Source organism: Triplophysa dalaica, chromosome 20, assembly GCF_015846415.1.
Source record: "Triplophysa dalaica isolate WHDGS20190420 chromosome 20, ASM1584641v1, whole genome shotgun sequence".
In the NCBI taxonomy this organism is placed as follows: domain Eukaryota; kingdom Metazoa; phylum Chordata; class Actinopteri; order Cypriniformes; family Nemacheilidae; genus Triplophysa; species Triplophysa dalaica.
Window position 1 is genome coordinate 1,199,880 of NC_079561.1, and position 13,181 is coordinate 1,213,060.

The 13,181-nt window shown below is 37.5% G+C and overlaps 1 protein-coding gene across 2 annotated transcripts in view; it reads right to left on the bottom strand.

The window, feature by feature from the left end:
- The window catches only part of plxna1a (plexin A1a), a 180,537-nt gene that overhangs the window by 48,570 nt on the left and 118,786 nt on the right, over window positions 1–13,181 (bottom strand). For both annotated transcript variants that reach the window (XM_056732783.1, XM_056732782.1), the window contains exon 10: window positions 7,763–7,963. In XM_056732783.1, the coding sequence (XP_056588761.1) occupies window positions 7,763–7,963 (201 nt within the window). The remainder of the gene's footprint in view (window positions 1–7,762; window positions 7,964–13,181) is intronic.

A 13,181-nucleotide genomic window follows, 5' to 3' on the forward strand; every position in this document is an offset into this window, starting at 1 on the left:
AAAGCGTGGTGTGTTTTCAGGAAAAGTGCATTTTAAAAAAGGCACAGAAGCTATAGGTGTCTGTACACTGAAGAGGTGTAAGGTGGCTCAGAGGTGCACCAAATGCAGTTTAAGGACACAAATACTGGATTAGATCCATTTAAAGCACATATGCATTTAAACTAGAATGTTTTTAAATCAGTATAGAGCAGGGCTAGACAACTTAACATTTCGAATAAGTGAACAGACTTTGAGATTATTAATTATTCTTTGTTAGTTTAGCTAATATAAAGTACTTGTTATAAAACATTGGATGCACATAATGATCTGTTTACAAACATATAGACGATTATTATCAGTAAGCGTAGTCATCTTATTGAAAACAAACACCATGTTTTCTATATATTTCATTTGTATTGATATTTGTATCAATGTGTATTTACAGTTAAGCACAATTGTTAAATACGAGTACTATATGTTCTAAAGAAATACATCTGAATAAGATTAAATCTTGGCCACTAGATAAAAAATCATAGGAAAAAACATCCAATCACAGAGACAACAACTTTGCCCAAAGTGACAAAAGTGCAGAACACAGACTACATCTTTCATTTATAACACGATTAAAAATGAAGTACCAAACTTTACTAGGTATAGAAACTCGTGAGAGTTCCAAGAACAGCCTAACATACAGGATCTGGTGCTCTATATCACCCCACCTGCACGCCCAAATTTATAATGACCCTCACAGAGGAAAACCAATGCGCCCCAGAAAAGTGAGACATCGGGCATCTCCTCCGCCTGCGCCCGTCCTCTACTGGCAAGCTCATAGATCAGAGAGAAGCGAGGATGGGGTGAGGCTGGAGATTCCGGGTCCATGGGGCTGGACAGTGCCTATGTTAACAAAACATGCCAGCTGCTGGAATGGGGGGGGGGAACGCTGCCTTTGTGTAGGTCAGTCTTATATAATTACTCATTTTGATAGCCTACCTGTGCGCTAGAGTAAAAATAACACATCAGCTAATTGGGGGAGGTTTATTAAATCTCCCATGCGAGTACACAGATACGTAAACACCAGTACTGTACAAATGATATATTTTCTTTTGTTTCTGTCGGGCATCCTTGTTAATTATACAGCAACGAGGTTGTCTACGATGTATTTACTTTTATGCCGGGGTTCACACCACACGCGAACAATCGCATTCCACGCTCTTTATTACTCGTGGGAAAAGTTTGTCATTTTTGCGTGAGTGATGCGATCTGACGAATACTTTCAAACTTCGCGGAAGACGAGATTGCCACCATTCGCACCGCTAATTCACATCTATACGTGTCTTTGCATTGACTGTGTATGTAATTTACTAGCGCAAAACGCTTCACTAGCGTGTGGTGTGAACCCAGTGTTAGAAACATTTTTTTTAATTATGGAAATATACTAAAAAACACAATGCAATATATTAATTAATACATTTTCATATTTCTGCTGTACTTTTGAAATCGCCATATTTTGTGATTTTCATTTTTTGTTATAAATCGTAATATTTAATCGTTAATATAACATCCCTTACTGTTTCACCGGATTCTGCAAATATCTAATCAACTTCAATTTAAGTATTTAAAGTGTTTGTCAACATTGGCCTGTCCATTCTGGGTTTTGGAAAGACAGCAAAAAAATACTAAAACCAAATGCTTTTATTGTTAAATATACACACAATAGTGGCAATTCCTTACTGTATCTTTTATTCAATACATTAACACTGTAAAATATGATCAATATGCATTTTAAAATATATCAAATATACAGACAGTATATTTTCTTTGCGTAAGGGACAGTTTGTGTTTCTATAAGAAAAGAGGCTTCAAGTGGCTCAAGTGTTAATGCATCTCTAAGCTGACGGTGAATCTTCTTCCTAGCAGGAGATCTTCTCCACAGGAGCGTCTGACACAATCTTAACCCCACTGCAGGACACAACAAACACTCCTTGAGTTATTCACCTCTCTCTCTCACACCAACAAAAACACTCTCGCTTGACCCCCCAGCTCATTTCCCTTCCGTCTTTCCATTTTCCTCCTCCGAGCGTTTGGGGAGGAAAGGGCGCGTTGACTCAGAAACCATCTTGCTGCCGCATGGCTGCAATTCATCATCATTTTATCTGCGACGGCTTTTAATTGGATCCTATCAAACTCTCCCGATAGTCCTCATTTTGCCGTCGCGAGCGGTGGACGGCACGCAGGAGATTCTCGCTGAGATTTCACCCCGGCTGTTCTTTCCATCATCGTGTGTCTCTAGTTCTCTCTCTCTCTGGTCATTTATCTGAGCTGGAGCTAATGTTGTTAAGCCGAGTCTGATACCATCACCCTGTTCTGCTCATCCCTCGGGTCCTGGTCCGTGGCGCTCAGAGACAGAAAGAGGGCGAAAGACGGAGAGGTTTGTTGAGGAAAACATTTCAGAGGCCTTTTTATTTTAACCCTTTCTCGCTTTCCTTTTACTCTCTCTCTTTTCTTCACAAGCCGGATATAGAACCAAACCAACTATACGAAGATGCTACTAAACCTGAAAAGGCCTCTTTTCAGCCAGCTGACACCGAGAAGTTCCCCTTCGGTATCAAGCTTCTAATTGTCAATGATGTTCCTCCATCTCGCACACCTCGTCCGAAGCCCTATATCCTTTGTTTACTCAATCGATTGAGTCAGGACTACCTGCTTCCCTCTGCGTCCCAACACACAGTCGTGTTTTATTAACCCGCCTCTCTATTGTCTTAAGCAGAGAGACACAAGATCGAATTGATCAATCTCAGGCAAACACAATCAGCTCTGCCAACCTAATCATACACCACCGGCCATCTGCCTGCTATGAGCCCGGGATCCCACCTGCCAGCTGTTGCCCTCTATCTGCCTGCCAAGAGATTCACCTACAAGCATCGGTCTTGGGCTACGTAAGAAATAAGGCCCTGAATTATACCGGTTAACTAAAGTAAACAAATTACGTTTGTTAAAAAAGAACAGATTTGATTATCTTTGCGATAATTGGAGATGTAACGGTATGAAAATTTCACATCACAGTTATAGCGGACAAAATGATCACGGTTATCAATACTATCGCAGTTTTGTTACAAAGTGATGGAAAATCAAAAAAAAGGTACCGATACCAAGTTTTTTATTGACGTGACTTGCTAATCGCACTTGCTAATCGCACATCTATAAATTGACACTGTAAACATCAATAAAAGCTTTAACTTGGCACATAACCATGGTATAAACGGGATAATCCACAGCTAGCCTCCGCTACGCGTTGGCTGGTTCTTCGCCTCCATGCATTAAAATCCTTCAATGCACGGCTAGCCGTGGATTATCTCTTACATAAACATCAAATGAATAACATTTATATTAATTCTGGCACAATGGGGTCATGAGGTAAAAGTTGAAGTATGTAAATAAGACATTAATTTAAACGCAACACAAATCAGAAAATCATCTGTCTGCACGTGTCGTGAATAATCAGGTGTACTTTGGGATCCAGGAGACACCTGCTGTCACAAGAGCGAACGCCAAAGAAACTAGAATTGAACAGAGCTTTAGGGTCATCAGTCTGTCTAAAGAAATATGAAGTAAATGTGTTTCAGAACATCTTTGTTTGCCTCAATATGTACATGTTGAACTAAAAGCCCTGTGATCGCAAATAAATGGGAGCGGACGGTTCAATCATAACTAAAATATGGCATGATATTACTCACCGTTTTATCGTGATTAATCATAAAACCAGTAATCGTTACATCACTAGCATTAAAATACAACATAAACTCATTGTTTTATTTATCACAGACAGCTGACAATATTCACTTAAAATATCATTATACGGTAATTTCGTGTTAAAGCAACCAAATTATAAAATATCTAATTTGATCATTTCACCTACATACTTGGAGCGAAATTACAGGGAGCGTCATTATTTTCACATTTATTCTTATTTTTAAAGCAATCTGTATGAGTAAAAAATTAGAAATAATTTCAGTTAAAAAAATATTTTGTTATATTATATGAACAACTACTTTTATTTATATTAAACTTTTTACTTAAAAAAATTACCTGTACTTTTATTTTATATTTCAAAAATTAGATTCTGGTTCCTAATAATCTTCTCTTTTAAATTTTACATTAAAAAGTCCCTATAAGGTACAATCCCAGGGCTTTGGGAATCACAATATGACTCCATGTGCAATTTTATTCATCTTCTTGTGTTCTTTTTCCAAAGTTTGCATACATGTAACTCAAAAAGTTAAAACACTTTTATTTTAGATAAAGCCCCTTTATGACCCTATATGCTGGATTCCCAGAAATACGGGGATCTCTATATGGCTCCATGTGCAATTTGTACATATCCATCTTGTTGTGTTGACACAGAATGATCCTTTAGCATTGTTTGGTAAAACATTGACATTTTTTAGCCTTTTTCCCTCAAAATTATTCTACAGCCCGTTTTGTTACGGGCCAAGAAATAATCAGACTGTGTAACACACAACCCCTAACACCGACAACAACCTTACAATGACATTTTGTAGAAACTCCTCTTTTATGGCAAACAGTTCAAAGCCCTTGAATTCAACAGAACCATTAGTCAGCGCTATAATTAATCACTCATATTGAGAAAGTTTCTACGCCGTAAAAGAACATTGGGCAGGTGATTCATATCCGACCCGCCGTTTGGCACCCCAGCCAACACGCATTAACCCGCGAGCGCCAGGACCGTTTCAATTCAAGCGTATTGACGACCAGTCGTTTAAATCGCTAAGGAAGGACTTTCTTAATGACTCAAACAATGGAGGCTCTTGATCTGTGCCAAAGCCTGTCATTTTAGACATGCTCCTACTTCTTGTAATGGAACTCTCACGCAGGGCTACGCAGCACTCATGCTAAAATCCCTGCATGCTAAGTAACTGATAATTGCTGGCGTTTAATGGTGTAATTGCAGTGTGGATCTTAACACGGCTGTAATTGCGGCTCTCATTAGGACTGACGGGCTGTCTGAACACCCAGCAGCACAGAACCAAACCTGGCGTGGTTCCGTCGCAGGCATTAACCGCAGATGACAGGGGAAATGAGCGGACCTTTGAGGAAGAAATACAACTGCACTATAGGAGCTTTAACAGAGATCGAGATGAGCTGATGCTAACCTGGTTTGTCCGTATTCTAGTGTTTCTCAACAAGAAAAACGGAGTAAAAATAGTGATGAGTCATCATACACTATTTCATTTGCTTATTAACAGATTTCACAGTAAACGCTGTTAAGTATTATTTAAACATGAGAAACATCAAGAATTTAGATTTTACAGAATTGTCCCTATTTGTTAAAATGCTGTAAAAATTTCAATTTACAGAAAAAGACCGCAAATGTACAAGTTGGGTGTAAAATAACATGAAAAACATGTACGTTTACTTTATAAAAATGTCATTTTACTTTTTTTTTCTTGCATCCCAACTTCCAGAATAGTACAGTTTATATTTCATGGGTATTTTGTCAGCGTATGGACATAATATACTGAAGAAAATATGATATGTTTGCTAAATAATCGGTCTTTCCAAAACCTTATTTGTCCATATTTGACGTTTTACAGAAAGGGGAAAAACACTGTATTTTTCAATTATTAAATATTGTGTTGTCAAAGTTTACAAGCACATTTGGAATACATTTTATTTGTTAGATGTTTGCAACACCTAAAGGGAGTGTAATAATAATGATTTAAAGCACAAAATATGGAGATACGAGGTCTCAGAAGGACAGCAGCCATATGGTAAAATAATGATTTGGGTGCATTTAATTATTGAAATATATATATATTGTCAATCAATCAAAATGTATTTATGAAGCACAATAAAAACTACAGTAGTTGACCACTGTGCTGTACAAAAGTTTTGACGGCAATGCACAAAAAAGGAGAAAATCAAAAACACTTATAGGTGACAGATCCTTATACTCTAAGGAGAATCGTAAGGCTTGGTTAAACGTTTTTTAATTGGGATTTAAAATCTAATATTATTATTATTGAAATATTTTATTATTGAAATATATTTTAAATTTGAATAATTATGGAAAAATTTAAAAACATAACCGTTGCACTCCATAAAACATTTTATTTTTTTTAATAAACAATTGCGATTCTATATATTGTTAATCCCTAGTCAACACGATAAAGAAAAACGCTCATTATGGGTTTTTGAATTTGAATTACAAGATTTGAGCTGCCTCAAAAAAAAACTTCAAAAACACGTATAAAACATCCACCCTCCCTTCCAAAATGAGAAGAGAAGTGGCACTTATCAGCTGGCTGTTTTCTACTCTCGTGTTGACGGTTAAAGTTAACATCACTCCGGCTGATGCCTCCTGCTAGTGGAGAAAGAGGAATAGCTTCTCGTCAGCAGCACGGCAATGGCTGTTGATTTGAAACGGGCGCGACAGCAAACAGTCGATAAAGTGTTTAGCGAGACAGCTCGCCGCAAACTCTTAGCCGTGTAATTAGCTTCCCTTCAGTAACATCCACAAGTCTCGACACAAAAGAGGACGCCACAGAAAGACGGTGCATCTTACAACGGCCATCAATAAACATCGGTGAGAGGTGTCATGGTGCCATCAAATACACAAGCCTCCGCTCGCCTCTAATGACTGCCTCTGTAAAGCAGTCTGTTAAAAACAGAAGTTTAACATCTTTCTTTGGGCTCTAATGGCTCACCAGTCTCTGCCCAGTGCCGGTTTGACAGCCACACAAAATGTTGATTGCCCAAAAGGGGGCGGACTGGCTTTAAAAAAAGGACGAGTGGTTCAACGTCTAGAAAGGCTCTTAAAGGACTCTGTGACTGAGCGGTCCAATAGATGTGTGCATTTAAGAGGTCTCAGTCATGTCTGAAAGAACAAGTTGCCTGTAGTGCTATACAATGCACATTTGACAATTACCTCCAAAAACAACAATAACAATAGCAAATAAATCAATAAAAATACCCTCAACAATGTCTGAACAAAATCTGTGTTTAGATTTGGGCAGATGCTTAAATCATACCGATTTGAATATTAAATAATATAATCTAAAATACGCTTAAAACCACATTATTTAAGCCATGTGATTCACATTTAATAACAATAGCTATTTATAGACCGTTTTGCAAAACAGAAACAACACTAGTCAAGAAACACTTCCTGTTTTAACTACATTTTTTTCAATTAAAATTATTAACATTTCAACTATATTATATTTCTATGATAAATTATATTTAATTAAACTTTTGTATTTTTAATATATATTTATATTGTGTTTTAACAACTTTAGCTAATAAAAGTAATAAATTATACGATACTTCAATTATTTGAACATCTTTAAGATGGTTTAACATTTCAATTCCGTTTAAATGTTCTGCTGTGTTGTTTGCTATAATGTAAAACAGAAACAGGAAGTGCTTCTGGACCAGTGTTTGCATCTTGCTAAATGGTCTTTAGTTATAATAGGAAAAGACCTGAGACAAAGCTGACACCTAAAGACCACTTCGATAAACAAAGATGATCCAACGCTAATCCAGAAGAATGTTTTTCAGTTTCTTTCACATTGTAAACAGAACATTTATAACTGAATGTTAAATGGACATCTTTAGGATTTAATTATAGATTATCTGTTCAACTAAATAAATAGAATTGAAACCGCAAGTGATTCTGGACCAGTGTGCGAAGTGGTCTATAATGAATCCTCCTGATATCTCTCTCCTGTGGGTTAAATGGAAAGAAAAGTGTGTTTGGACTCACCATGGTCTTCTGACACTGTATGCTGGTGCTGTTGAAGCGCAGAGCTGTGACGCTGTACTCTTTGCCCTGGATATAGAAGATACATTCATAGTTCCTCTGACCAGACTGGGGCTGTGGAAGATTCCGGGCTAAGAGGGTGATGGGCTTCATGACCCCAACAGGGATATAGATCTGGGTGGAGGGCAGGATCTGAGGACACTCCTTCAAAATACAAAAAGAGGGTTTTTTGAGAATCCGTGTATTTACATTTTATGAGAAAAAATGTGTCTATTAGCACATTGATATGTTTTTCTAGGTGTTTCTAAGGTTGTTGCTGAATTGTATCAGAACAAATCTACTTAACAAGCGGCAAGATTGAAGTCCACAGCAGATTGCAGCAGATTGCACGTAACACATGTCAGACTTGTTTACAGGTACAACATTTTTGTTTTTGTTTTATGCATACACACACTGAAGGAAAAGGAAAACATAATGACTCGCTTTTACAGTTTTGAGAAATTCAAATGGTGCATCTAAAAGGAGATCAAAAACACTTTTGATCTCACTACTTGAGCAAATGTGGCTATTCAGACATTCTGTGATGTCGCTACATCGTGTGCCAAAGATGAGAAGGATGCTAGAAGGACTTCAAGGGACATTGTCACCGTTGTCATGCCAACAGATTGGAAAACCAGGGCACAGAGCAAGATGCAATTAAGCTTTTGAGGGCGTGTGCCATTTTAAAGACTTGGCAGCGGCATCCCAGTTATGATGCCAACTGCGCACTTTAACTAGCAAAGCAGCAACATTACCACGGGTGTGAGACCTCACCCCAAAGGACCTCTGATGAAATACCCTTCAGAGTAAGATACTAAAATTCAGCTTTTGAAAATAATTATGTTAATATTCTGTGAGGTTACATATTCAGCATCTTAAACGTGAAAGTGAGGTCACAGATGGAGCACTCAAATGTTGTGTTTTTATTAAACAGACTAAGCTCATGTGCACATGAAATGCACCCATAACACTGACGCACAACTAGATCAGAGCATCAAGCTTTCTTTAGATGCCCGGATGCAGGGAAAACAGGGCTGAAGTAGTGGAGCTGATGAAACCAGTACAAAAGCATCCTAACATTAAAATAAAGAGATAAGAAATTCTACTTTGAAAAATGTAAATAAATGTTAGTTTTTTGTTTTTGTTGTTGTTGTATGGTAACATAAGACAATCATAAGTCAAAAACAACGCTTTTTGAATATGAAAAAAATCTGTAGTTTAAATGGTAAAATATAAATAATTGTAGAATTTGTTACTCTTCTTTAAATATATATGCAAATAAAAAAATGTTTTGAATGTAAATATATCTCAAATAAAAATATCTAGAATTAAATGAAAAGGTTAAATTCTGTGAAAATAAAGTCGTACTACACTAAACAATGACACAATCGCTAAGCATTTACATTTCATGTCCATTAAATTATTTTACAATAGGGACCCGTCAACATTTATTAAACCCCACAAATTGGGGCATGAGTTTTTACAATTTCTAATAACAATGAATTTTTTTAGTGTCTTGAAAAAAGTATGTTGATTCTTACTCCATATAAACCACCTTTGTAATGTAAACATTACTGCACGTTATACATCCAATATTGTGAAGTCTGAGGCCAAAGCATCATCTTCATATGTCTATAATAATTTCAATGGTTTCCACTTTACCAGTGCATATGACATCCATGCATTAACCTGTGCGTCCTGTGTGTTTTCATTTGACAACAGCCAGTTATTGCATTGTAGACTAATACAGAAGAAACCATGGTACTGTTCATTGAATTTAAAACACAAAATAACAGTAAACACAATAGCACTTTTTGTAATCTAAGGTAAAATCATATGAAAGGTGCGGAGCGTGGATCTTACCCCGGCCCATCTTATTACGACCTGATGGAGCATCTAAACTAGTTACCCTCATTTCCTCTTCCCCGCCTCTGTTTCTAATTGAATGGGAAGAGAATAGACCAGCAGAAGCGTTATTAAAATCTGCGAGAGATATGAGTTAGCGTCGCCACGGCGAGGGTTCTGTAAGCAAACCTGATGGGAAAGCCACATGCGGCATCGTGACTCTGCAGACTTCCATTGGGCTGCTGGTTTAATTGCCTCTGGCGGCAGTCTCCTTATTAATACTGTGCCGCGCTCCCTCGATTCGCTTGTGACTGAATAAATAGACTGTGATGCGCACCCCCGCGCACCCATGATGGAGCGCACCTGTGTTAGTGTTCAATTACTGTGTGGTACACAAAGGTGAGGGTTTCACTGCTAATGAAAAGGTGCAATTTGTTCAGAGTCAATAAAGGCCTGTGTGCCGTGCGCAAAGAGGCCTTATCGGTTACCGGCGAAAGCAATACGCGAACCTGAAATGATAGGTTCACCACTCAGAGGTAAAGGTTTCAATAGAAGTTTGTTTACGGGCTTGTAAGATCTAGTCTTGAGCTCCATGGTGAATGAGATTTTAAAGGTGAATGTGTCGGTGCCATGGTACAGGTGATTGGATTAGATAGTACCGCTATGGCATTTCCATATGCAGAATACATTAGTACTCAAACTGCTTTCATGCTGATGAGAAAACATTAAAACAATTGGTTTTAAGGAAATTTAATGGTTTTAATGGTCTCTACTGGTATTGTGACGGGTTGTGTAAGTGGGATGTTAACTTAAAAATGGGAAAACTGGAAAAAGGTCCAAAACACACTACATACAGATTTTGTAATGGTTTTAGTTGGTAAACACAAACAGACTGTAAAGAAAAACCATTAGAATTTGTAACTTTTCTCAGACAAACATATCGTCCAATGCCCTAAAAACACAATGATACTACCATGGCCCGTGCTTAAAAAACAATCATAGACATTTAAAAACCATCATCGCTGATAACGCCTTACTCGGTTTGTTTTTCTCTAAGCTGCCATGAAACATAATTACCGTGATTAGTTTTGCTTGATTTCCAAAAATAATCCGGCAATGTGACAAAATGCAATTTAACAAAGTCTTCAGCTCACAACGACAGGAGGCGTAGGGCAAAACGATAAGAAAGCCGAAAGCCAATCAGAGATGAGACAGCGGTGCTATCATTAACGCTTAGAGATGCTTTCCTTGTGGCTCCGCCGATCAAAACGCACAGGTGCAGAACAGATAGCCGTAAACTACACATTTAATGAAATGCTCCTGCCATCAGATAACGACTGTGCGTCCGCCCCCGCTTCTGAAAAATACAAACACCATGTGTACGTCCTCGCAAAGATATGAAAGAAAAGTGGGGGTTGGAAAAGGGAAGGCAAAAAAGATAAAGAAGTAGACGGACTCGAATGCGCGAAATAGGAGAAGCAATGGTCAAGGGAAAGTTTTTTGATCATTTGGCCGCAAACGACCAATCAGAATCAAGTATTCCAGAGAGTCGTGTACAGCTACTGCTATCTGGTATAGTGTTAAAAGAGTGAAAACGTTGGAAACTATTTTATTAACTAGCCTGTCAGGTGTCAAAACAGAGTTAAAAGTGCAGATCAGATGGCACACTGCTCGAGCACAATGGAGTAATGGTGTACCTCGGGAATTTCTTTGAAGCGCTTCACGATTTCTTTCTCTTGCTGCCTTTATGTGCTTTGAAACGACGGTGGCTCCGGTGAGCCGGTACTCGGGGTAAGCATGCGGCGCGCGCCCCCACAACTTGGAATCACATGTCGCGAATAAGCTCACATGGTAAGAAGTCAGAAAAACAGCCAGAAGACGATCTTGGAGCTCCAAATCTCTCACTTTTAACATTTTATATAGTAAACAACATCTGGTTTAAAAGGATAATTTGGCCAACAACCATTATGTACTCATGCTGTTAAAAACCTGCATGCTTTTCTGACTTGTTTGTTTTCGTAAAACATAAAGAGAGAACTGATGAAAAGCTCCAAAAACCCCCAAAAAGAATATTTAGAGTCACTCATCATTGTAATTTTGAAGCGATTTATGAACAAGACACCAAATCTGTGTGCATGTATCGTGCGGACTACTTCACGTTGGGTCGAGCATGACGGATGCTATCACATACAGTATGTTCCTAAATGGAAAAGTTTTGTGTGAAGATTCTACTTGCGTTCCCTAGAAAAATAGCAACAAACAGGTTGATAAATGGGTGCGTAAATGACGATAGAATCCTCATTTGTGGCTTTTAAAATGCATGCATGAAATTCCAGGATCTCCCATTTCGTTCTAGGAAAGAAAATGCCAGGATCTGGTTGTTGAGATTGAGGATTGGTTTCAAATCTGTCATCCACAAGACTGCAGGGCGTAAGCCAAGCGAGCCCTCTTGGTTCAGCTGAAACGTGAAGAGAGCTCTGGACCTGATGTGTGTTGTGAGTCAGATAAAGAAACACGGAGACGTGCGGTGTGTAGTGCAGGACTGTTGCTGAGGGAAAGAGGAAGGCAGTTTTTTGGCTCTGCTCGCTGGCAGAGGCGCTCTGCTAGTCTGCTGTTTGTTTTGCACAAATGTTGCCTGTAGCGCAACTCCTGCGAGCAAAACATGATATCTGCTGCTCTTTTCTTCCACTTCATCTAGCTTTCTCTATTCCTTCCATTCCCTAAGCTAGACTGAGGAACCTGCGGGGCGATCCAGAGACTGCGCTCATGAAACGTTAAACCCACACTGCAAATACAGGAAAGGAAGACCTGTTTTTGGGTCATTCACATTTTCTTGTTGCAAAGTTGTGTTTGGAATTGGGAATAAATGATACTCTTAAATTGCACGGCACGTTTTCCTTGTATTACATCAGTGTAGAAAAATGCTTAAATTTGCAAGTATAATCAAGTTGTCGTTTAATCAAAAAGTCATTTTAACTTATTATTTTAAGTTGATGCAACTTATAAAATCTAAATAGAATGTAATAACGTTGATGAGTTGCCATGCTATTTTGATCGCATGATAACAGCGATGCAACAAAACTAAGTAACAGTAATATATATTAAACATATTTTATATTTAAGTTTATTATAATTTATAATAATAAAATATTTTATAGTTAAACCAAACATTTTAAGATACCTAGGGGTGCAATGTAAATAATTTGTTTGTTTCTTCTAAAGCACATTTATCACAACCAAGGTTGCCATGCTATTTTGATCCCATGATTACAGTGATGCAATAAAAGTAAGTAACAGTAATATTTACTAAACATATTTTGTATTTAAGTTGATTTATAATATAATATAATATAATATAAATATAATATAATATAATATAATATAATATAATATAATATAATATAATATATAATATAATATAATATAATATAATATAATATAATATAATATATAGTTAAACCGAATATTTTAAGACACATACAATAGGAATTATATGTTAATGTTTGTTTCTAAAGCACAATTTAATACATACAAGGTT